Source organism: Plecotus auritus, assembly GCF_963455305.1.
Source record: "Plecotus auritus genome assembly, chromosome: 5".
Taxonomy (NCBI): domain Eukaryota; kingdom Metazoa; phylum Chordata; class Mammalia; order Chiroptera; family Vespertilionidae; genus Plecotus; species Plecotus auritus.
Window position 1 is genome coordinate 154,867,858 of NC_137776.1, and position 26,203 is coordinate 154,894,060.

The 26,203-nt window shown below is 43.1% G+C and overlaps 3 protein-coding genes across 11 annotated transcripts in view; 1 reads left to right on the forward strand and 2 right to left on the reverse strand.

Annotated features, from left to right (window-relative positions):
- Positions 1-18,668, forward strand: part of UBE2R2 (ubiquitin conjugating enzyme E2 R2) — an 80,728-nt gene extending 62,060 nt beyond the window's left edge. Inside the window, exons 3-5 of the mRNA XM_080671234.1 lie at positions 3,736-3,833; positions 12,664-12,798; positions 15,161-18,668. Of these exons, the coding sequence (XP_080527360.1) occupies positions 3,736-3,833; positions 12,664-12,798; positions 15,161-15,380 (453 nt within the window). The 3' untranslated portion in view covers positions 15,381-18,668. The remainder of the gene's footprint in view (positions 1-3,735; positions 3,834-12,663; positions 12,799-15,160) is intronic.
- Positions 1,619-1,813, reverse strand: LOC308248620 (guanine nucleotide-binding protein G(I)/G(S)/G(O) subunit gamma-5-like; the record flags this gene model as incomplete). The annotated part of the gene is made up of 1 exon (XM_080668753.1): positions 1,619-1,813. The coding sequence occupies one exon, from the start codon at positions 1,811-1,813 to the stop codon at positions 1,619-1,621; it is 195 nt and encodes a 64-aa protein (XP_080524879.1).
- Positions 18,669-19,755: 1,087 nt separating the features above from the next.
- The window catches only part of UBAP2 (ubiquitin associated protein 2), a 120,999-nt gene continuing 114,551 nt past the window's right edge, over positions 19,756-26,203 (reverse strand). For all 9 annotated transcript variants that reach the window (XM_080671232.1, XM_080671231.1, XM_080671227.1 and 6 more), the window contains 9 exons: positions 25,111-25,202; positions 24,876-24,923; positions 22,449-22,527; positions 22,036-22,241; positions 21,452-21,551; positions 21,260-21,367; positions 21,050-21,117; positions 20,776-20,967; positions 19,756-20,695 (listed from right to left, as the gene is read on the reverse strand). In XM_080671232.1, the coding sequence (XP_080527358.1) occupies positions 20,600-20,695; positions 20,776-20,967; positions 21,050-21,117; positions 21,260-21,367; positions 21,452-21,551; positions 22,036-22,241; positions 22,449-22,527; positions 24,876-24,923; positions 25,111-25,202 (989 nt within the window). In that variant the 3' untranslated portion in view covers positions 19,756-20,599. The remainder of the gene's footprint in view (positions 20,696-20,775; positions 20,968-21,049; positions 21,118-21,259; positions 21,368-21,451; positions 21,552-22,035; positions 22,242-22,448; positions 22,528-24,875; positions 24,924-25,110; positions 25,203-26,203) is intronic.

Below are 26,203 nucleotides of genomic sequence, written 5' to 3' on the forward strand. Positions count from 1 at the left end.
TTGGCCAGAATCGAACCTGGGACCCTTTGGTCTGCAGGCTGACATTCTATCCACTGAGTCAAACCGGCTAGGGCAAGATGCCCTTTTTTAATATGTAGTTTCTAAGTACAAATCCCTTATGCCATTCCACTGCTCAGAAATTTTATTTATATTAGTCTGTGAACAAAGTAACATACTCCTCTGGCCTAATTTTTGTGCTCTATTTTTTTATTCAAACTAGTTCTTCACTATTTTGGTGAAGAATAATGGTTCCTCAGAGAAGTCCACTCCTACTCTCTGGAATTTGTGATATATTAGGTTACATGTTAAAGAGGAGTCAAAGTAGCTAATCTGTTGACCATAAAATAAGGAGATTATTCTGGACTATTCAGGTGGCCCAGTGTAAAAACAAGGGTCCTTTAATGTGGAAGATGTAGACAGAAAATGAGAGTGAGGGGAGATGTGACTTTAAAAGTCCCATAGAGCCCTAGCTGGTTTGCTTCAGTGGATAGAGTGTTGGCCTGCGGACCAAAGGGTCCCAGGTTCAGTTCTGGTCAAGGGCACGTACCTCGATTGCAGGCTCCTCCCTGGTTCGGGCCCTGGTCAGGGCGCGTGCAGGAGGCAACCAATCGATATATTTCTCATATATTGATATTTCTCTTTGTCTTCCCCCTCTCTCTTCCACTCTCTCTCTAAAAATCAATGGAAAAATATCCTCGGGTGAGGATTAAAAAAAAAGTTCCATAGAAAAAAAACAATGTTTGCTTTGAGGATTAGAAGAAGGGGGCTAAGAACAAAGAAATATAGTGACCTTTAGAAACTAGAAAGGACAAGGAAAAAATGCACTGCTATTGACACATTGACCTTGGCCCTGTGCGAACAGTGTCAGACTTGGACTTACAAAACTGTAGAATAAGAAATTTGTGTTGTTGTAAGCCACTAAATTTGTGGGCAATTTTTTATAGTAGCAGTACAAAACAAATACAACCACTCAAGAATATTTTATCCTATCATTTGTCTAAATTTCCCTTGGGTTGTTATAATTGTACTCCTTACTCAAGGCCCATGTCAAAAGTTCCTCGACCACTAAGCCTTTCATTCTTCCATGCTGTCCAGATAGACCTAGTTACGCCCACCAGCATGGCTCAGTGGTTGAGCATGACCTATGAACCAGGAGGTCACGGTTCGATTCCTGGTCAGGGCATGTGCCCAGCTTTCGGGCTCTATCCCCAGTGTGGGGCATGCAGGAGGCAGCCGATCCATGATTTTCTCTTATCATTGATGTTTCTATCTCTTCCTCTCTGAAACCAATAAAAATATATTAAAAACAAAAACAAATATACCTAGTTTTTTCTCCTTGTTTCTGTCATGCTTTTTTTTTTTTTACTTTTCATACTAAGTATTTTATTTGTATGCTGCTGCCAGTGTATATAAAATAATCATTCTTGTGAAATAGAAATTCATGAAAATTCAGAGAGGTAGATGTTAAGGACTGACAAAAGCAGAAATTTGTATAGTATGGCACATGTTATAGGGTAAGCTTTTTGTACAGGCTTCAGATTTAGCTCTCTTTGAATATTCACCGATTCAAGAAAAGTGGTTTAGAACACCTTCAAAATTCATTTTACTACCAAAAGGATCAAACTTTCTGGGGTCTGAAGGGATTGGTACTTGAAGATACTCCAGTCAGCAGGGGGTCATGTTGAGCATTCTGCAGACAAAATTGTTTCAAATCTGCAGCTGCCTGGGAAACCTTCACGCGGTTGAGCCCGGCCACCAGCCGGAGCTGTTGAACCACTTTCTTCATAGCAGTGATGCTGGAGGAACCAGACATGGTGCACGCGAGTGCTGGGCAGATTGGTCGGTAGCGGGTTGTGGGGTCACCGGTCCGCGGGGGCCAGATGGCGGGGCAGCGACGCGAGGGGCAGAGCTTGGAACTTTTCTCTGTCATGCTTTTTTACCTTTCTCATGACATCTAGCAATAGAATTTTAGAATATATTACTTGCTATTATTTTTAAAATGTTATCTTGATATGGTTGCGTATTTGTGTCTAAATTTGAGTTGTATTTGTAAGAAATTTTCACATTATATAGTTATACCTCTAGGTTTTTTGTGTGTTTTTTAATCCTCACCCGAGGATATTTTTCCATGGATTTTTAGAAAGAGTGGAAGAGAGAGGGAAAGACAGGGAGAAATATCAATGTGAGAGAAACACATCAAATGGTTGCTTACAGCACAAGCCCTGACCGGGGCCAGGGCCAGGGAGGAGCCTGCAACCAAGGTACATGCCCTTGACCAGAATCGAACCTGGGACCCTTTGGTCTGCAGGCCGACGCTCTGTCCACTGAACCAAACCAGCTAGGGCATCCCTCTAGTTTAAAAAATTTTTAATGTTAACTTTCATTTTAGACCAAGAGATAGGTGACTATATCTAATTCAATCTTGTCTTTTTCTATTGAATAGCATCTATTTTAAAAAATATATTTTTTTATTGATTTCACAGAGGGAGAGGAATAGAGAGATAGAAACATCAATGATGAGAGAGAATCATTGATCAGCTGCCTCCTGCTCGCCCACTACTGGGGATCGAGCCCACAACCGGGCATGTGCCCTTGACCAGAATCGAACCTGGGACCCTTCAGTCTACAAGCCGACGCTCTATCCACTGAGCCAAACCACCTAGGACAGTAGCAGTCTATTTTTGCATATGGTTAGCAATTCATATGTTTGACTTAAATTAAATGTACCTGTGGATTAGGTCCTATATAATTTAAATTTACAAACCAAAATATTAAAACCATAGTGGTGAGTTCTTCTATCCCATATATTGCAAGAGTTATAATGAAGTTGTTGTGAGGCATATTTTCAGTTTCTATATACCATACTTATTAAAACCAGTGATTGATATTAAAGGTAAATTATAGCATCTTTATGCAGATTTTAAGCAAGGATAGATTTTTGTTTTGTTTTGTTTCTTTTTATGTAACTTAGTTTTGTGTCTGAAAATACAGATATTTAGTTGCTTCCCAAGACTCTTGAATCTTGATTTACCAGGTTTGTCTTTCTATTTTCTGCGTGTGTGTGTGTTTAATTGATTTTAGAGAGAGAGGAAGGGACAGGGATAGAGAGAGAGACATCTATAAGGCAGCCGACCCAAGAATGTACCCTGACCAGGAATCAGTCCGGTTATCTCTTGGTTCATGGGTCGACGCTCAACCACTGAGCGATACTGGTTACGCTGTATATTTCTATTTTGAAATGATTTTTTAGGAGGATGATGTTAACAGATATACAGTGTTTCTTTTTTAACTAAGAAATATATATTGGAGATTGGTCATAATTAATATTTATAATATTTAAAAAGTTTATTCCTTTTTAAAAAAATACCTTTTTATTGATTTCAGAGAGGAAAGGCCTGGAAGAGAGAGATAGAAACATAGTGATGAGAAGGAATCATTGATTGGCTGTCCCCTGCATGTTGGACCAAGCCTGTAACCCAGGCATGTGCCCTTGACTGGAATCGAACTTGGGACCCTTCAGTCAGCAGGCCGACGCTCTATCCACTGAGCCAAACCGGCCAGGACAAAAAAGTTTAATCCTTTAACAGTGATTCCAAATGTGAAGAAAAAGCAGAATTGTTTTCTCCTCTAATGATAAGAAAACAAGTTTTGGAGGAATAAAAGAAATTTCAGAGGAACTGATGTCTCTTTTTTATGTCATATTTTTGAGTACTGAATGTGGTTTGTATCTTACAGAATGGAGATGTATGCATTTCAATTCTTCATCCACCCGTAGATGACCCACAGAGTGGTGAACTGCCCTCCGAAAGGTGGAATCCTACTCAGAATGTCAGGTAAGGGGTTGATAAAAAACAATCTGGTTTTTAGGTGTTTCTTAAGATTAGATATTATTTTGTAAGTACAAAAGAATCCTTTTATATTTGGTTATTTTGTCTTCTGCTAGAGCTTTAAGTAGCATGTATGCATCATTTTGAAGAGTTGTATTTATGGAAAATAATGCACATGTTACTCCTTTATGTTTGCCTTGGGAGAAATTTTCTAGTATGAATTCTTCCTCCTACTTTATCGTAAGTTCCATCTGCATCTTGGATCTCATGATTTTCATGTTTGCATTGATTGTTTCTTTATTCTAAGATTCTCACTACTTTTTGCAGAAAGGTCTTATTTTTTCCAAACTGAAAATGGACTTAACATGCTACTTAAAATTTTTAAAAAATATATTTTGTATTGATTTTTGGAGAGAGGGGAAGAAAGAAGGAAAGCGAGAGAGAGAGAGAAAGAGAGAGAGAGAGATATGAATGTGAGAACCAAACATCAATTGGCTGCTTTCTACGCACCCTCTACTGGGGATCAAGCCCACAACCCAGGCATGTGCCCTGACCGGGAAGCAAACAGGCAATCTTTTAGTGCATGAGACAACATCCAACCAACTGAGCCACACTGGCCAGGCTACATGCTACCTTTAAAAGAGCTTCCATTATCCATAGTTTTATATATAGGGTGTTCCAAAAAACTGTATACAGACACTTTGAATAATTGTAAAGGCAGTGTGTGTTAAAATACATTTCATTTTCAAAAGGGAGCTATCAATTGTACATTTTTTAGGAACACCTTGTATATGTGGATGTGTCTTATGATTTGGAAGGCTTATATATTTCTTGTGATTTCCTTTATTGATTAATCTGTTGACCCATCTATCTGGATATTTAACCATCTGTTCTTTTTTTGTCTTGTTATTCCTCACTGGAGGATATTTTTCCCATTGACTTTAGAGAGGATGGAAGGGAGCGGAGGTGGGGGGAGAGAAAAATCGATGTGAGAGCGCCACATCAGTTGGTTGCCACCCCAACTTGCCCCAATCAGGGCGGGTAACCTGCAACCCAGGTACATGCCCTTGGCTGAAATCAAACCCCTGACCCTTTGGTTCAAGGGCCAACACTCTAACCACTGAGCAGCACCTGCCGCACTGTCAGTCTTTTTTTTTTTTTTTTTAATAACTTTTATTGAGATATAATGTCCATACTGTATAATTCTCTGATTTCAAGTGTACAGTTTATAGGTTTTTAATATACTCTCAGCATTGTGCAGCCATTACCACAATCACTTTTAGAACATTTTCATCACCATTAAACTTATACCTGTCATTTATACTCAACTCCATCCACCCTTCCACCTAGGAAACACCAGTCTGCCTCCTGTCTCTATGAATTCACCTATTCTTACATTTCAGATGAATGGAATCTTACAATATGTAGTATTTCGTGTCTGGCTTCTTCAACTTAGCTGAACATTTTCAGTGTTCATCCTCATTGTAACATATATTTTATTCCTTTTTATGGCTAAATAATATTCCATTAAATGCTTATGCCACTATTTGTTTATCCATTAATTACTTGATGAACATTTCAGGTTATTTCTTTGGCTATTATGAATAGGCTGCTCTGAACACTGTGTACATGTACACGCTTTTGTTTCCTTGGATATATACCTGGGGATGAAATTATTGGGTCATATGGTAATTCAATGTTTAACTTTTTGAGGAACTGCCAGCCTGTTTTTCAGTGTGGCTGCACTAAGTAGTACATCCCCACCAAGGAGTGTGTGAGAATTCCGATTTCTCCAGGTCTTTATTAACACATTATCTGTGTTTTTAAAATTATAGTCATTCTAATGGGTGAATGTGGTTTTTCATTGTGGTTTTGTCCTTTTTGTTTTATATAACTTAAAATTTTAGAACAGTTTTAGATTTTCATAAAAATTGTGAAGTATAGCCTTAGCCGGTTTGGCTCAGTGGATAAAGCGTCGGCCTGCGGACTGAAGGGTCCCAGGTTCGATTCCGGTCAAGGGCATGTACCTTGGTTGCGGGCACATCCCCAGTGGGGAGTGTGCAGGAGGCAGCTGGTCGATGTTTCTCTCTCATCGATGTTTCTAACTCTCTATCCCTCTCCCTTCCTCTCTGTAAGAAATCAATAAAAAAAATATATATATATTTAAAAAAAAATTGTGAAGTATAATTTCCATATACCCTGCACCTGCCAGTTTTCTTTAATATTAACATCTAACATTATTATGATTCCGGTTATTATAGTGAACCAATATTAAATACATTGTTTTAAGTAAAGTCCATACTCTTTCACATTTCCTTAGTTTTTACCTTACGTCATTCTTCTGCTCCAGAATCCCAGGCAAGATACCATATTATATTTAACTAGTAGCCCTGCACACGAATCTGTGTGCCAGTAGCTCTCTGCTGCCCCGCCCTCCTGTCTCCCTCCGCCTTCCCAATAGCTTGCTGCCCTGCCCCCTCCATAGCTCTCCGCCATCTGCTTGTAGTTTGCTGCCCCACCCTCCTGTAGATCCATGATCCGGTCGTTATGTGGTTGATCATTATGCTTCACGATGTAACAGATAATTAGCATATTCCTCTCTTATTATATGGGACTAGAGGCCCAGTGCATGAAATTCGTGCACGGTGGGGGGGGGTCCTCAACCCAGCCTGCACCCTCTCCAATCTGGGACCCCTCGAGGGATGTCCAACTGCTCGGGCCTAAACGGGCAGTCGGACATCCCTCTCACAATCCAGGACTGCTGGCTCCCAACTGCTCACCTGCCTGCCTTCCTGATTGCCCCAAACCGCTTCTGCCTGCCAGCCTGATCACCCCCTAACCACTCCCCTGCCAGCCTGATTGATGCCTAACTGCTCCCCTGCCAGCCTGTTTGCCCCTAACTGCCCTCCCCTGCAGGCCTGGTCACCCCTAACTGCCCTCCCCTGCTGGCCTGATTGCCCCCAACTGCCCTCCCCTGCAGACCTGGGTCCCCCCCCAACTGCCCTTCCCTGCTGGCCATCTTGTGTCCACATGGGGGCAGCCATCTTGTGTGTTGGAGTGATAGTCAATTTGCATATTACTCTTTTATTAGATAGGATTAGATAGGATAAGCATGTTTCTTTAGGCAACTGTGACAATGTCTTAAGACTTTTTTTTTATGACCTTGACAGTTTTGAGGAGTACTGATCAAGTATTTCATTCCCCAGTTGGTATTTTTCTATTGCTTTTCTGGTTATTAGACTGGATCGTGAATAGGGGGAAGAAAATCAGAAATGGAAAGTACAGTTGACCCTTGAATAACATGGTTTAAACTGCATGGGCCCTGTTATAATGAATATTCTTTTCAATAAGTATATAGTTGGCCCTCCATATCCCTGGGTTTATATTTCATTCAAGCAATCACAGCTCAAAAAAAATATTTTAGGAAATTTGCAGATTTTGTATATGTTTTCATTGTTCTACACCATTTTATACAAGGGACTTGACCACCCACAAAATTGAGTATCCAAGGGAGATCCTGGAACCATGCAGTTACTAGTAAGCTTTGGGAGAATCAAAAGTTATATGCGGGTTTTGACTATACAGGAATTGTCACCTCTAACCTTTGCATTGTTCAAAGGTCAGCTGTATATTTTCTTTATGTCATATCAAGGGTGCATACTATAAACATTTTTTATCACTGTTAATACTAACATTCATTACATTCATGACTGAGACTATTTTAGGGTTTCTCCACTATAACTCCTTTTCCCCTTTCCATTCTGTACTCCTTGGAAGGAAGTGCAGCCCAGGAGTGGGGAATTATATCTTCCAGATCTAGAGGCTGAGATATCTGCATAAATTATTTCAAATTCTTCTGCAGTAAGATTGATCTATTCTCCCCATTTATCTGTTGATTAAATCATGTTGTTACTCATTTTTATTTATCTGAAAGCTAGTAACTTGATTAGGATCTCCACTTTTGTCAAAAGCAAAGAATTGAAAGCTTTCTGACCTGCACCAGGATTTCTTACCCAGTTATTAGCGAGTTATTTCTCACTTTCTGGGACATGTATACCAAAAGGTTCATGTGTTCAAGACACATCAAATAAGTATTGATTATGCTCATTACTCATTCATTTAGGTACCTTGTTCAATCCAATATACTTAGAAAGCATTGAGAAAATAGATATGCAGCATGGGGCAAAAATAAGTTCATAGTTGTGACTGCACTAAACTCAGTTTATTCTTGTATTATTATTTTCCGTATGAACAATTGTAAATCTACTTTTGCCAATCCTGTATTTTAATCTGATACCCTCCTTCCTACTATGTGTTTTCAGTGATATGTCCGTCAGCAGCAGCAGCTTTAGGGCTTAAACAGCAGGAACTGCTGTTATATTTGTTAGTTGCTTTACCAGAATTAAAGAAAAACTTTTTGTAGTATGTGGCCCATTTAGCTATCTCATTTTCTCAGCCAAAACAGATTTCTTTGCCACAATGTCCTCTTTAAATTATTCTCCCATCTTCAAAACATGTAATGAGGATTGAGTTTTAACTTTTGAAATAGTATACTAGTAAATGAATCAAGTAAATTTAGGTTTTTAAGAATGAACCCTTTCTCTCTCACATGCTGCATGGAGGGGTATGTGTATACATTGGGAGGAAAAATGCCAATGTTCAGTTCTCCAAAATTCTAAACTTTTCCTGCTAAGTTTCCAGGAAGACCCATAAGCCAGACTTATTTCATTGTGTGTGCTAGGACCAGTTTTCTGCCCTTCCAGCCAGAGTACTTGTGGTGACATAGTAACAGAGAAAGGACAGACCCATCTCATTGACCACTGTCTTTCTTGAAAAGGGACAAATATAATATTACCCATTGGGTCATAGATGTCTAATTCTGATTTTCTTTCTCCCTTAAATGCTTCTATAGTTTTGTTTTTAAAACATTTTAGTGCTATAGAACTTTACAACTTGCTTTTGGTATTTGCGTGTGTGTGTGTGTGTGTGTGTGTGTGTGTGTGTGTGTGTGTGTGTGTGATTAGTTGGCCTCCATGTTCTCTGGGTATTTTCGTTTACAAATTTATTTTTTATTCAAAAGAAGATAGCCAGTGATAATATCTCTAACAAAGATACTGAAGCAGGTAAAAGGATCTGAAACATGAACCTGAAGACTGTCTAGAGTGCTTTCCCCTACCTTTTGTCAGTACTTCTTTCTCCTCTTAGCATTTTTCCATTTTCCAAAAACTTTTAACCATCATCCCTTCTGGCTTAAGCAGGGATAGAGGGAGCACATTTTTCCTAGGAATATCCCTAATTCTGGGAATTGTGCAGTAACTTGAAAACACTTTAAAACTCTATATCCAAAATTCTTACTGGTTTAGGTCTGTTGTGTGTTGTAACACATGTTAAAACATACCACTGGATTTGGGCAACCAGACCTGTTCCTCTATACCCAGTTAGTGAATGGCAGTAGTGTTTTTCTTTATGGGAACTGAGAGTCTGGGGATGGGCCCTCAGAGTCTATTCTGCTAATCCAAGAAATTTATGTCCAGGTGCCACAAGATTGTCTAAATGGACAAATGCAACTCTATGTTACTCAAAACCAGAGCTTCATGTGGAACCATGAGTTTATATGGACATAATGAGACTTAAAAAGAGTGTATGCTGTTTTCCTGACTCCTTCCTCTTTGTTCGTCATCTGCAGGAAACCAATCCCTCTAATGGGCTTTGAATAACCTCTTCATTGGGGGATACTAATTTGATAAATATTTGTTCTTTCCCTTTTCACCTATTGTTAACCCTCTCCACCTTCTGCCTTTTTTCTTCTGAAAAGGGAAATGAATAAAGATTTAAAAATACTTAACCGAAAATGACAACAAAAAACATGTTTGTACATTCTGCCAGTACGGTCTTAGCAATTTAGTTTTTCCATTCTATAAAAACAGGATTAATAGTACTTACCTTGCAGAGTTTACCATGCTAGTGGTGTAGTGTAATGCCCTGTGTTGAATTATTCTGATGGACATTTTAAACTGTGTTATGACATTTTCTCCAAGCCTTTTCCAGTTGTGGTATATAGAAAAAGGAAATGATAGTTAGGTCTGACCCACCCAACTGATGAGGGAATCAATATAGGTATAATTAACTTGCAACCCATCCACAACATACTGGTTTGGAAACTTTGAATGTTTTGCATCAGTAATCTTTGAGAGAGAAAAATCTCAATTCTGCTTTGTTCTATATTGCCGTTATATTAGGCTGGCTCTCACCACTTGGTAACAAACATGGTCACCTGCGCTATACTTTCTATATTCTGTTACTAAACCAACAAGAATAAAAATTCTTTTCAGGTTAGAAAAATGAGTTCCCACCAGGGTTCTGATTGTCCCAGCTTAGTTCTCATGCATATCCCCAAACCCGTCCTCATGACAAGATGATGGAATCCTTTGGCCAGCACTTGGTGGTATGTCTACTGCTGTGGGTATAAGTTATGAACATGTAGCATGATGGTGGATTCTCTATACAAAAAAAAAAAAAAGATGGTGCTTTCCAGATGAAGGAAGGAAGTAAAAACGTGCTGGATTAACTATTATCACAATCCACTGTGGTACCTAATGCTTCTGAAAGCATCGTGGATTTCAGCTTAGGAGTACATGGTAGTAGGAGTGGGCTTGTTTTGGTACAAATGGATGATTCACCATTTTTAAAAATTGCATTACCCAGTATAGTATTTTAATAATATACACAAGATGTTATAAAAACTAACTAGGTGAAACTAACTTGTGGGGAGATTTTTCCTAATTAATATGATTCATCTAGACATGCGGCTTTTTCGACTTATTCAGTATTAAAAATTCAGTTCCTCAATTGCACAAGCTATTTTTCAAAATGCTCAGTGTCCACGTGTGGCTAGTGGTTACCATATTGCATAACAATTATACATTTCCACCATCATTGAAAGTTGTAAGTATACCGTGCTGATCTAGACCATTAAAACCTTTTTTCCCCTTTTATTACCATACTGTGTCCTTATCCTGCTTATACTAGTATAACACCAGAGGCCCGGTGCACAAATTCGTGCACCAGTGGGATCCCTTGGCCTGGCCTGTGGGATTAGGCCAAAGCTGGCTTTCTGACATCCCCTGAGAGGTCCCGGATTGCGAGAGGGCACAGCCAGGCTGAGGGACCCCGCTGGTGCACGATTAGAGCTGGCGAAGGATGCGGGAGGTTGGCCAGCTGGGAGGGACCGTGGAGGGCTCCAGGACATGTCCAGCCCGTCTTGCTCAGTCCCGATCAGCCGGACCCCAGCAGCAAGCTAACCTACTGGTCAGAGCCTCTGCCCCTGGTAGTTAGTGCATGTCATAGCAACTGGTCAACCGGTCGACTGTCTGCCCCCTGGTGGTCAGTGCATGTCATAACGAGTGGTTGAGTGGTCTTAGCATATCATTAGCATATTATGCTTTGATTGGTTGAATGGATGACCAGACACTTAGCATATTAGGCTTTTATTTTATATAAGATGTTTTGTATGTTTTCTTCTGAAGCAACCCTTATGGAATTTTCTACCTACACTTTTGCTTTTAGGATGTTATGTGAATCCATTTTCCATTATTGGCAGTCATGAGTTTCTTTGAATCTTTTTAATGTAATTATTGGAGAAAACCATAAGGATCTTGGCAGGAAGGGCAAGGAGTTATTTCTAACCTAATAGAAAGGTGTGTGTGTGAGAGATAAATGGATTTTAACTAGATGGGAACTTTTTCTTTGAAAGTGCCTTTGTCATAATTTTGTATAATCACGTAACAGAAACTCTTTGCCCTTTTTAGGAAAAGGTTTCATCAAATCAAACATCTAATTGCCTGGTCCCCTCCCTTTATTTTTTGCTTGGGGCCAGGAGCAAAAGGCTATTTTGCAACAACACAATGTATAACCTCGCACCAATGAGAAAAGGTAGAGAAATTTAATTTTTTTCTCCCATTTTTCTCCTTTCGTACATGCACATAGCTTGTAGGGGGAAAAAGCCTGGGAATAGTCTGGAATATTTTTGGAGCCTACTGTGCTCTTTTGGTTATTTTATCTAACTGAAACTGTCTTCCCCGTGACTGATTAAGGTGTCTAGTTTTTATCTGTGGATAAAACTTGCCTGTTTATATCTAAACAAGCTATAGTAAGCCCTGGGAATTCAGGGATGACATCTGATTTGCTCACTATCATATAGCCAACATCTTACTTGGTGCTTCTGGCATATAGTAGGTGCTTAGAAAAAAATTTGAATAAAGATTTCTATTAAGAGACAAGTTCTTTTTCCTCCATTGTCCTGTTTATCTCTGTCTTCCTTCCTTTAAAAATATGGAAAAGAAACACATTTCTGTGTAATACTGGGTGGGTTTTTTTTTTTTTTTTTTAGATCTTATGAACAGCCACGATTAGAATTGGATGTATGAAGTAGCATCATGTTTTCCCTCCCATGAAAAAATTGCCTTGAAGCTAAATGTTTTTTGCCTTTCAAAATTTTTCTTATTGCACTTAGCTTGTAATTTCTGAAGCAAATTTGTGGGGGAAATTTCTAAAATCTAAAATGTTATTTGAAAAGCTTCCAGACCTATACTTTTCGCAGATTGGAGTATGTAGCCAGTTGAGATAGTCTTCTACAGTCGTATGCCCGGCAATAGGGTCTCAACTAGGCTCACCTATTTCCTCTGCTTTTATCTCCTAGATAGCCTAACCCGCTGAGTCCTGAAAACAAAATTTCCATTTCCCTAAGGCCTCAAATATTGTAGTCTTCAATTTTAAAGCATACTTTGAATCCTGTGAATATGAGTATTTGTAGCTGATTTTTTTTTCCCGTTTCTAGGACTATCCTGTTAAGTGTAATCTCATTGCTTAATGAGCCCAACACCTTCTCCCCAGCCAATGTGGATGCTTCAGTTATGTTCAGGAAATGGAGGGACAGTAAAGGAAAAGACAAAGAATATGCTGAAATCATTAGGTAAGGTGCTTTGTTTTTGGTTTGATCATTTCAAGTCTTTTTACTTAGAACCAAAGTAATATCCTAGAACCAGAGGTTTAAATTGAATTTCATCATCTACTCCATTTCTCTCAATTAGATATTTTGTTTGGGAAGAGATTTGTGCTTGAGACTAATGAATTTGGCTTTTTGGAGAACACATACTACAAGATGATGTTGTAGCAGGTGTGATTTCCTGGGAACCAGAGCTTCTAGGTTCTGAGCCAGTCAAGTTTGCAGACTTTCCCTTGTAATCATTTTAGGGATGATTGTATTATTTTGGACTTTCAACATGTCCATTAAGTGTAGCAAGCAACCAATCATTCCAGGTAATTTTGTTTTCGAATTTTTTATTAATGAAGCCCTTTTGTTCTTCTGGGCATGATCATTATCAGCAACATTAATATATGGTCTAACAGAATCTTAGAATAAGAATCAGGAGGCTTGGGATCTACTCCTAGCTCTGTCACCCCTCATGTGACCTTTTTATCAGTTAACTTTTTGGCTGTTTAGTTTTTCTATGTAAAAGTGGGAAAAAGTAGAAGATATTAAGCTCTTGATCATTTCCTGAGTAGGACATAAGGTTTTCATAACTATCCAAGATTGGTACTTGAATTGCAATAAATCTAATTCCCCTTAATACAACTGCATTTTTATATTTAGTAAATTTATACAAACTCTAGTAAGAACTAGAATTTAGAGAGTCCCTCTCTATAAATCTAGTCAACATAATACAAATGAGTTAGATCATAGAACAAATACTAGATAGTGGTAAGTAGGATAATGTGAAGGAGTGATGAGATGGTTGCTTTAAATTGGGTTGTCAGAGCAAGTCTCCTCTAAGGTGATATTTAAGTTCATATCTGAGTGATAACAAGTATACCATGTGATATTAAAAACAAACACGTAGAAAAAGGCATGTCATCTGTTAGTTGAACAATGTAGATTAGTGGTTTTCTGCCACTGGAAACACCTTTAGAACTCCTCCACACCCCAATCCATAATCATTTAATGAGATTATAGGGATGGATAGAATGTAGACACCTGTTTTGTTTTTTATCAGCCACCTAGGTGACTGGTATACACCAGAGATTGAAGATAATTAGTAAAAATAGTAAGGGCGTATAGAAACTTAGAGGAGCAGGAGTGGATTAAAGATTTAAAGATGGGAATGCTTCATTAAAAACAGGGTTGAGCCGAAACCGGTTTGGCTCGGTGGATGGAGCGTCGGCCTGCGAACTGAAGGGTCCCGGGTTCGATTCCGGTCAAGGGCATGTACATTGGTTGCAGGCACATCCCCCGTGGGGGGTGTGCAGGAGGCAACTGGTCGATGTTTCTCTCTCATCGATGTTTCTAGCTCTCTATCCCTCTCCCTTCCTCTCTGTACAAAATCAATAAAATATATTAAAAAAACAGGGTTGAAGCCTGATGTTCAAAGAAAGGATTTAGTTAAGTGAAGAATCCAGAGGTATTTGTATTCTTCCTGTTTCTTAAGAGTTTATCTCATTCTTGTATTCTTTCAACATATTTTATGCACCAGCAGTGTGTCAGGTACACTGCTAGGTCATTAAGCTGTAGTCTTTCTCCCTGGGGAGCTCACTTAGCAAACAAATGAAGGAAACTATAGAAGCTTAAACAAGATATACCGGAAGGAATATATAATACTATGGAGTTCCTAGGAGATAATGCCTCATAAATAAGAATTCCCTTTCATGGGCAAAGAAAAAGCCTCTTTAGGGGGAAACATGTTTGCTAAAACATAGGTGTGTGACAGCATGGCATGTCAAGAGAATTGTAAGTAGTTTTACATTGCTTGAATATAAATTCTGATTTGGGAAATTAAGAGGCATCAATCAGGTCTTAAAAGACATTGATGTGCCCTAGCCTGTTTGGCTCAGTGGATTGAGCGTTGGCCTACAGACTGAAGGGTCCAGGGTTCGATTCCGGTTGGGGGCACATGCCCAGGTTGTGAGCTCAATCCCCAGTGGGGGTGTGTGCGGGAGGCAGCCAATCAGTGATTCTCCTTGATATTTCTCTCTCCCCCCCTCCCTTCCTTTCTGAAATCAATAAAAATATATTTAAAAAAAAATTGACTTGAGACAACTAGGAGAAAAAATGAGAAAATTGCTGGATGACCAATATTTAAGATTTGCTTTTCAAAAGGTAATTATTAAGTGTCCTTCAGAATGGCACCTGAGAGGCTGACCGCTTTTGGGGTAACAGAGGCTTTCAGGCAGGCACTAAAAGTTTAGAAACCTGAGTTATAAGGAATCTTATTTAGAAACGCCAATTATAAACCCATCTTCAAAACAGAGACTTACATAAACTACCCTCTTCCCTTCAGAAAACAGGTTTCAGCCACTAAAGCCGAAGCAGAAAAGGATGGAGTGAAAGTCCCCACGACCCTGGCGGAATATTGCATCAAAACTAAAGTGCCTTCCAATGACAACAGCTCAGATTTGCTTTATGACGACTTGTACGACGATGACATTGATGATGAAGATGAGGAGGAGGAAGATGCCGACTGTTATGATGACGATGATTCTGGGAATGAGGAGTCGTGACCTGCTCCTTCGAAGCCCCTGTACTGCCCTGCCATCTCAGGCCAAAGGGAGGGGAGCAAGTGGGGACCTAGCAATGGCCCCTCAGCAAAAACCTATCACAGGGGGTGGGGAAAACAAACACGGCTCCTGCTGACTCCCCTTGTGGATCTCAGTTTGCTCCTTTTTATGGACCTCTTAATGGAGAGAAGGTAATCCTCCACAGAATGTCCGAATTCTTGCATTCTTTACCCTTCCATCACTGTATTGATTTTTTTCCCCCCCTTTAAACCCAAACCCCTGCCTCACTTCGTCTCTACAAAGTGTTCACAGCAAAACACGTTTGGTCTGTTTTTAGATTCTTGAAGAATTAAATAGTCTTTCATCAAGATGTTTAATGTGTTTAAAGCTGGGAACCCATTGGGAGTTCACAAGTGCTGCATATACTGGGTAGCAAAAGAAAATGGAAACAACCCCCATAAAATCCCACAAGACAAACTTAAAAAATTTTTGCCAAGGTTTAGCTGATCCATTTACATTAGCGTGTGTGCATTTGTTCAGCCCCATGTTGGTGAATTTTGTTTCTTTCCAGTTCTTAAGTCTGGGTACAGTGGGCATCAGGGACTCTGTGCTAAGACTGATGAAATGTGTTCCTAAGGGCATAGAGCCCCTTCAGCCTCCAGGAAATCATCCTTACACAGAGGTCTCAGCTGTTCTGAGGAAAGAAATCAGATTTTGGTTTTTGAAATTGATTGGGATCTAAAGCCTGAAATAAATATTCATACTTTACATAGAACTGAGCACTTGATTACTATTTATTTTAAAGGCAGAGTTGTTCTTCCCCCACCCCCACCCCAGGGAGTTGTGGGGGAGAGTGGGGATTAGTGTGTGTGGAGTCTTGGTGATGGCAACAAAGAGTTAAAAATCACTATGCCAATTTTGGTTGATGCTGCTGGCGGGGGGCGGGGGGGGGGTGGTGGGAGGGGGGGTCAAAACTACTGGTGACCACTGTTGGGAGAGAGAACATCTGTTTTATTTATTTGACAAGGCCTTTCCGTCAAAGATACACTCACCATGAGGATATATTTTTTAAGTAGCCAGTTTTAATTACTCAGTATTAATACTAAGTGCATGTGTTACAATTTTGGTTTTCATTGAGCTAGTGATATCTGTGGATAAATGTGAGACAAGAGTGACTAGTTACCTTTCCTCATTGGCTCTTCTTACTTTGCTCTTCTTTCAATGTACTGTCTGGCTGTGGAGTGCAAGAAGTTGTGCATGGAGCTTGCCTTGGGTTTCTTGAGACTCTTTTGCCCAGGGAGTTGGCTGCAGGCCGTGTCTGGGTGACGCTAGATCTTCCTTCTGTGCAATGGCTGCAGCTTTGATGTCCCTGGTCTCAATCATGTGTTACTTCAATCAATTCTGAGCTCCATCAGCCTTCACCAACCAGGGACTTCAGAACTTGGCAATGATTTTTGTTTCTTATGGGAGTGGGCCAGTTCATACAAGGGCAGTGTTCTTTTCATTGGGGAAAATTGTTAATGTAAAATCCCAGGTTTTGGAAGGAAAATACAGCAAAGACTGACTATAATCCTACTTCAGATCCCTGTGCACTAGTGTCAACTCCTTTTCTTCAGATCTTAGCTCAGAAAGAACAAAAGGGTTGATGAGGGACGAGGTAGGATAGATCCTAGGACAGAATAGGTGATGCTTACTTCCTTAGCTCCTCCTTCCTTTCTGATCTCAGGGTTTTCATTCGCTCTTCAAACTCTCCAAAACGTGCTAATTCCCAGCAACCCTCTCTAGCCTCTGAAGTTTGGTCTAGTATTAAGTGAAAACATTTAACGTGTTAAGGTTTAAATGGGAATATTGAGCCTGCTCCCAGAATCTGTCCAAGTTCCATGGGGCCAGGACTACTTGCACCCTTGAATCTAGTGACTCATTCAGTAAACAGTAACTCTTTGAGATAAAACACGGACTGCAAACTCATAAGAAGGATGTTAAAACTATGTTTTTGCTCCTCATACTTAAGTCATGCTTCCAAATAACCTGCAAATCTAATGGAGCCCAAAGTCTCTCTAAATGCTGATTACCCTCTACCCTCTCAACAAACCCTCCTCTCCCACATTTACAGCAGGTAGCTTGGTCTTACTCTATTAGAGCCCTATAATTAAGCCGCCCTCCCCTCCCCCCGTTACTGCTAAAGCATTTCTTTCCCAGGGCAGACCAGGCATGTTGGCAATGTGGGAGGTGCTATGCTGTTCAGCCTGGTCCCATTAGGCCCTGTTGGCCTGTTGCACGTTGACTCAGGGAGCCAGAGAGCCAGGTGGAGGTAGTACCTCTCAGCCCTTTGGGGTGTTAATATTGAGGGCTGGGTTTGCCTCTGATAGAATACAATCATAAGACTGGAGTGTGGTGATTTGCTAGCAGGTAGACATTCTGATAACTCACACTGACTTGTAAAACCCAGATGCTGGTTCCAGAGCTCTGTCTTGAGAACACATCCTGTGGCAAAAGAAAACTTGAGCTTACTGTAACTTTTTAGGAGTGGCGATCTCAGGCTAGAACCTTGTGAGTACACCTGTGCTGATTTGGTATAATGAGCTCAAAATCCTGCACTTTTAGATTCCTTTGATTCTAGTGGAGGCCTCTCTGGGTGCTCTTCAAGTCTGTGTTTTTTGAGGCTGGGTGGAGAAAGTATATCATCATGATTCTGTTGTTGCTTCTCAAAGTCTTCCCCTCTATTTCATATCATTCCAGAGTTCTTTCCTATTAGCCAGACTTATTCTTTTTTGTAGTCTCTTCTTTCCTCTTCCCTGGTAATTATTTGTTTCTTTATTTGCTTGTTTCCTTATTTTTTGGGACAGATACAGCAAGAGATTGAAGGGGAAATGTGTAGTCCTCCACTGAAAATTAACTCTCCACCCCTCCCATGCTGATAAAAGGTTTACATTTACAAATTCAGATGCAATTTTCAACTATTCTAAAACCAGCAGGTCAGACCTGACTTTAATAGTTTTCTTAGCTGAAATTGTAGATGTTTTTCTTCAGTTTAACTTATGAGAAAAGATTATCTGATGCATTTTGTGTTGAACTTCCCTTTAGTGGTTTATTTTGTCTTTTTCTGCCCATCTGTCTACTAATAAAATGTGAAATAAAATATACCTGTATTGCTACTTCCCCATGGGACGACCCTCTTCTTTCTTTTCTCGTGTTAAAATTAAAATTAAAAGGTGGTCTTAGTATCTCCACTGTTCCCTTGCAGATTATGCCTCGGATTCAGCTGAAAAATTAAAATAAAAACCAACTCTTGCTGACCTGCCTTTTATAACATTCTGCTCGGCTCACCTTGCAGACTAAATATCCCCCGTCCTTACCTAGCTTTAAAAAAAGGTGATTAAAGACAGCGTTTGTTACCCTCAATTCTGAAATAGGGCACCGTCTGCCAGCAGTACAAGTGGGTCAGTGGAAGGGATGGAGAGGTGCTCCACTGCCCTCCTTCGGAGGGCACTTGTTTTCATTGTCACTTATTATCCTCCGACTTCCTGCTGCTAAAAGCAAGGAGCGGCAGGAGATGCCATAGTTTAATGAAAACTTCCATTTAGTTTCAGTTGTGGACCTTTACCTTTTTCTTTCTTTTTTTGTTGTTGTTAATCCTCACCTGAGGATATCTTCTCCATTGATTTTTAGAGAGAGTGGGAGGGAGGGAGGGAGGAGAGAGAAACATCATGTGAGAGACACATCGATTAGCTGTCTCCTATATGCAGCCCAACCAGGGCCAGGGAACATGCAACCAAGGTACGTGCCCTGACGGGAATCAAACTCGGTACCGAGTCCGCGGGCTGACGCTCTATCCACTGAGCCAAACCGGCCAGGGTGCACTTACCTATTTCATACCACTCTGACTCCCTAGTCCCATGTTCCACCACAGCCTTGACTATCAATCAAGATTGTTTGGCTGACGAAAAGCAAAGGTTTAGCTGTTCAAACTTACTCTCTCACCGGCCTAGAATTGTGGTTGCAATTATTACCTTTGCTCCTTTGGAAGAGAAATTACCCTGCCCAGCTATTCCTGCTGACAGACCCTGTAAGAGACTGCCTATCCCATAAGTCTGTTATGGAGCTGCAAGAAAAGCAAAGTAAACCGGTAAACACTGCCTGTGCCTCGTCAGGAACATTTGCTGTCTTTTTAGCCAAATAATTTCCCTGGATGCTATTTGGGGCCAAGGCAAGAGAAGGGCCCAGCAAAGCGAGTACCAATTTAAACCCTCAACCTGTTGCCATATAAGACTGTGACCACGTGAGCTCTACTTCAGCCCTGTGAAGTCCAAGGGTCCCTGGAACTATAAGGAGAGGGCCTCGGCCCTAAACTATCCGTCAGTCACACCACACAGAGACTGTGCATGCTCTCAGAACTTTATTAGGTGGACTTTGGGCAAAAGAGAAAACCCTGAAGCAGTTGCCCACCTGGTTCAGGACAACTGGAAGAGAGGAGCCTTTGCATGGAGACGTGCTCTCGTGGAGCATTATCTGATTTTTAAAAAGGGGAGCTGACAACTGGCTGAACATCTCTGAGCACAAATTCAGATTATTATTAAAATGGTCAGCCAGAGGAAGGCAAGTCCCTGGGGACAAGAGCAGGCCAGAAGCAGATACCCCTGCTCTATATGAAGACAAACGGGTGCCACTTTCATGTTGAGCAGGGGGGACATCTCCGCTATTCAAGATCAAGATTTGCCAGGAGAGGAACAGAACAAATGACAAGAGGACAAATTTCTCAAATAGAGGGATAAAGTAATTACACAAGGAAGAAAAAACTCAAATAATGGTTTATAAGGGGATGAGATAAGTCGTGATTCTTCATTGGTACCTGATCCCATTACCCAAATGCCTTAAACCAGCCCTTCCAGGCACTGCCCCTTGCAGCCTCCTAGCAGGGGGGCTATGTGGGAGGCAGGAAGGGAGAGGGGGCTTATTTTGCTACAGCAAAAAGGGGCTTGAGTGGGGAAAACAGATCTGCTGCACCCCCCACTCTCCTAAGACTTCTGTCACATTTACAAATACATACATAAATACATTACATACAATAGCGAGTCTGGGAGGTAGGCTCCCCACAGAGGCTCGGCTGACACAGTTACACGTCTCAAATTCGAGGAAAGGGTGCTGGGCTCCCAGAAATGGGCTCCATGTGGTGTCTCCTGCCCAGGGTAAGCCCTGCCCCAGCCCACCCCTCTCTTCAGGGTTCAGTTTGTCCAGTATGGAGAGTTGCCATAGGCAGGTTTGGAGGCTTGTGACTTGGGCTGCAGGGAACTGGGCTGGCTGCGCTGACCCGAGCCACTCTGAGGAGGAGAGAAGGCTGTCAAGGCTGGAGCAGAACCCCAAACCCAGGGCAGGGTGGCTGCCTCCATCATTGGCTCACCTGAGCATCCTGCGGAAGGTGGTGGTGTAACAGCTGTGAGTGAGGCTGCTGGTGGGCAGGAAGGATGTGCAAGAATGGTGGGGGTGCATAACCAGGAGCTGCTCCAGGGGCCAGGGGCCCAGTGGAACCCAAGGCTGAGGGCAGGCTGAATGGTGGAGGGGTCCCTGCATGAAATCCCTGCTTATCAAAAGTCTGTAGGGCAAAGAGACAACGGTGAGGACCATCTTGGGTTGCATCCCTCACAAACCTGCACACCCATCTGTTCCTCCCTCACCTGAGTCTTATTGTAGACAGAACCAGTCATATCAGGTAGGCCAGTGGTGCTTGAAGACACGGACACTCCTAGGAGGAAAAGCAGGTGTTCCCACAGCAGTTGGTCCCAACTCCAGCCTCCCCCACCTCCAGGGGCATTCTGGGATAGCCTTGCGTGAGGAGGAGACAACTACTCTGGGCCTCAGTCCCGGAAGGGAGGGACAGACGCTACCTTTGCCAGGCCCAGAACCTGCAGACTTGTTTTGTGCCTGTGATGATCCACCATAGCCACCCTTGGTGTAGTCTCCCGCTGCTGTCCCCTGGGTCAGGTCATCATAACCTAGCATGGCAGGGTACAAGAGGCATGTGTGAGCTAGGCAAGCCTGTCCTACCCATGTCTCTCCGTGCTGGGAGCACCTCTCACCTGTGCTGTAGCTGTGCGGGCCATAACCACTGGCCTGCTGGAAAGGGGTCGGGGGAGTGCTGAGGTTCACACCATGCTGCTTGGCTGAGGCCGGTGGAACCTGGTGGGGTAAGCAGGAGAGGCATTAGAGAAACAGGGCAGGGGGGAGAGGTCAGGTACCCCTGGGTTAGCATAAAGTAGCAGGTGGCATAATCACAAGGGACCTGTGTTAGTACAACACATGTTGGATCTAAAAACCGGTAGGAGCCCTACCCGGTTTGGCTCAGTGAATAGAGCACCGGACTGCGGACTGAAGGGTCCCAGGTTCGATTCCGGTCAGGGGCACATGCCCGGACTGCAGGCTCAATCCCCCAGTAAGGGGCGTGTAAGAGGCAGCCAATCAATGGTTCTCTCGTCATTGATGTTTCTATCTCTCCCTCTCCCTTCCTCTCTGAAATCAATAAAAATATAAAAAACTAAATAATAAACACCAAAACCAGTAGGAAAGCAACCTCGCCTCCAGCCCAAAACATTCCTGGCGACTCTAAGTGGGTTCATGTCCCTCACTCCCTGCAGCTGGAATTAAAACCCCCACGAATACTCACAAACATGGTGGGCCCATATTGGAAGGCACTGGGCACGCCTGTGTAGTAGGGAAGGCCAGTGTAGCTATAGCCAGGTGGCAGCGCAGGATTCAGAAAGGGCTGTTGGGGGGTGTGGTGGGCCTGGGATTGGCTCTGCTGTGCTTGAGCCAGTGTGGTGGGAGGTGCAGGGGATGCAGAGTCACCTCGACCAAACTTTGTGATATCACCTAGGAGAAAAGGAATACCTATTCTAGTCACTGCCCTGAGCCAACCAGGAAAAAAAGCCAGGCTGTCTCCTGCAAACAGGACTGGGTCTGGCTGCCAAAGGGAAGCTAGCAGGCATCTCTTAGCCCTTCTATTTCCAAACACCTGGGATTAGCTACAGGCCAGTCTGATGCACACCCGCTTCCACCCCATCCCCTGAATAAACTGACCTGAATATGGGTTACTAGCAAGGCTCCCATCTCGGCTGGCAAGGGCTGTGGGTGTAGCAAAGGGAATTCCATAATAATCCTAGGAGAGATCAGGGAGGCTCAGTAAGCAGAATGGTCACACCCCCCTTCCTGGAGAGCAGGTCCAGCAGGCAGCACAGGCACTCTATGTGATGCCCCATCCTGGGACATGGTAGACCGCAGGGATGCCACATGCACATTCACCAAGTCAATAATGCCCGTTGGAGTTGTACAATGTGCAGCCACAAAGCACAAAGCAGACACAATGACCAATCCCGTAGCTTTCCACGGGCAGAGCCATTGGAGGCCCAATCTCACACATCCATTTACACCGCAGATGGACACAGGTGAATGCCATAGGCAGAACCAACTCTGCTGGAATTTCCTATGTGAGACTAAAGAGCAGGTGACTAGACAGTAGAAACCTAAAAAGGAGTCAGTAGGAGAGGAGGTGCCTAAAGGGTTTAACAGGGGTCAGGGCAGCAATGCCAGGTAGGCACGAGTACAAGCAGGACCCCAGGTAAGGTGTTGAACTTGTCTCTCACCCAGTCTCCCCTGGCAACACTAACACCCCACAGGAACCAGGGATACCAAGAAGGCAAAACACAGCAGAGCTCTATGGAAATGAGGAGGCCTGCCTCGACCCTTACTACCCAGAGCTTTGCAGTCCCAGACATCCATACCCTCTGAACCAAGGAAAGCCCTCCTGCTTTCTTCGTGGGCCTGGTTTCCAGGTAGCTTCCAAGAAACCTGTAGCAACCTCAGCCCAGGATCCCAGGAGAAGGCAGGGCTGGGATAGCACAGAGCTAGGAGGAACACAACTGGAGACAGGCCTAGAGAAAGCCCAGGAGGGGGAGCTCTTTCCCAGAAAAGAAAATCCAAAGGCGGGAATAAAAAAGTGCCAGAGGCTAAGGAATGACCAAAGGGGAAAATGAAAGCTGTATCTCAACATGTAGACCCAGGGGTGATTTCTTCTAAGGCACAAAATGATAAAGGGAATACAAAGCAAATGACTCCCAGGACTGGGATTCCCATGAACCACTTCTCGGAGTCCAAGCAGGACCCACATGCAGACTCACTCAGGACCACCTTTTGCATTCCATCCCTGATGCCCTGGGACTCTTGGGCAAAATTGCTGTGAGATTTCGTAAGTATCAGGGGGACCAGGACCACTTCCCATTTCCCCAGAGAGCCCTAAGGCTCAGGCATACCCAAAGACCCTAAATTCTGTTGACCACCCTAGAAATCTGCCATCATGTTTTCAACATCCCTTCTCTGGGGATGTGGGCAACAGCAAGGAGTCCAGAGGCCCCTGGGCAGCACTGTAATGAGCTGTGGGTTTGCACAGGTGGGGAAGAGTAGCCCAGCTACCAGCCTCTGCCTCTGGAAATACCTCATCAGATGGATACAAGAGTTTCAGCCACTGGGCATGGAAGGTGAAAGTGACACCTGCAGCTCCCAGAGCTTTCTGTGTCCTGTGTGTGTGTGTGTGTTGGGGGGGGGGGGGGGGCGGGGGCGGGGGATTGGAAAGCAACACCAATGGGGAGGAGACTGAGGAAAGACACCTCATTGGGGAGAGAAAACCTCTTTCCCAGGAAATAGGAAGTACCATATCCAGTGGAGAGGACACCAGTATCCAAACAGCTATTTACTTCTCAACAGCGTGACAGGTAGATGGCTCGCGCTGCTAAAAATTATCAAGAACCTGGGAAACAGGAGTCTGAGAAACCAGACCAAGAAAGGAGTGGCGATGCAGGAGCCTGCAGGCTGTCCCTCCACAGCAGTCCTGTTCACCTGGCCATCCCAGGGAAGGCCCAGTGGCTCATCCTTGGAGCAAGGCTCAGCATAAAGAGGCAGCCCTGGCCTCAGAGTGAGGCTGCAACAACCAGGAAGACTCTGGGGCCAGCATTCTTGCAAAGAGCAGTGGCAGGTCAGACCCAGAGGGTCCTTAACGTCTGTCAGCTCCAGACACTCACTCAGCTAGGGACAGAAGAGCAAGGTGCCATCATAGGCATCACTAATGGCCACTTCAGAAGCCAAAGACACTGAATGGCACTTTGAAGGAGAAGATTATAAAAACTCTAGGGACAGGCAAACAACTCCATGTCTTGTGTCTTCTTCTTCTTCTTCTTCTTCTTTTTTTTTTCAAAGCAAGTGAGGTAAAAGAAGAGAATTTGGTGGGGGCGCTGCCAACTGGGGCCCCAGGTCCCAATGGTCTTTAAGTTCTCTGGGGATGAGCAAAGGACAGTCATATGCCCCAGCTATAGTTGCACCGGGTACAACTACCAAATGCAAGCAAGTTTCTTAGTTTTAGCCTGAGTATCCTGAGGGCCAGGTAGGGTGGCAATCAAGGCAGAGAGAGGAAGAACCTGTAAAAGAGCCTCACCCTCCCTGCCATATCCCACTCACCACTGGCAGCCGTGACTGCAGCATCTGGAGCTCATCATAGCCATAGATCTGTGTGAGGACCATAAAGGGTGTTAAGGATGACACATTACCCCCTGGAAAGCCCAGGCCCATGTGGGACCTAAACAAGATGGGAGGACAGGACACACTAAGGAAGAGGACCAGGATGAGCTGCTGGGAAAAGGCACCTTGCCTTGATGGGAGCCAAGGCTGGCCAGTAGCTCTACCATGCACTCACCGGGTAGGCAGGAAGCAGTCCTCCAGGGCCCACGAGGTACTGGTTGTGTAGCAGGGGTGGCACCCCCTGGGGCAGGTTGGGGGGTGCTTTGCCTATAAAGACAAAAATCAAATGAAGTGAAGTGGCTACCACCAAGAGTAAGATTCCTCAGCTACTATGGGGCTGGGGGTGAAGCTCCCTGCCACAGTCCTGCCCTAATTGGGGCCACAGCCTAGAGCAGTGGTCGGCAAAGTCATTAGTCAACAGAGCCAAATATCAATAGTACAATGATTAAAATCTCTTTTGAGAGCCAAATTTTTTAAACTTAACCTTCTTCTAACGCCACTTCTTCAAAATAGACTTGCCCAGGCCGTGGTATTTTATGGAAGAGACACACTCAAGGGGCCAAAGAGCCACATGTGGCTTGCAAGCTGCAGTTTGCCGACCACGGGCCTAGAGGGAAGGGCAGCAGCTGAGAGATACAGAGGGCCACACCAGGAAGTGGAGAGACAGAAAGCACGAGTCCCACAGTCAGGCTGTTTCCATACTGAGATAGAAAGCCGTCGCACCACTCGTGAAGCTCATACTGCACTAGATAAACCTGAACATAAAGAACAATTGGGGCCCTAGCCAGTTTGGCTCAGTGAATAGAGCATCAGCCTACAGACTGAAGGGTCCCAGGTTTGATTCCAGTCGAGGGCATATGCCCAGTTGCGGGCTAGATCCCCAGTAGGGGGTGTGCAGGAGGCAGCCAATCAATGAGTCTCTCTCATCATTGATGTTTCTATCTCTCTTTCCCTCTCCCTTCCTCTCTGAAATAAAAATATATTTAAAAAAATAAAAAGAACAACTGCGGGGTGGGAGGCTGGGTAAAGGTGGACAAAGAGGGAGAAAATGGTGGAAATCTGTAATAGTGTCAACAATTAAAAAAGAAAAAGAAAAGAAATGGAACAATCTACCTCCTCCTCTGAGTGGGAGAGAGGCTGGGCATTGCCAGGAGAGGGACAGGGCATGTCAAAAGTGGGTTTTAGCAGTTTCTACCAAACCACAGTTTGTTTGGCCCACATAGACTGCTCAGGTGTGGCTGACAGGCAATTAGTCATATAAAATGACC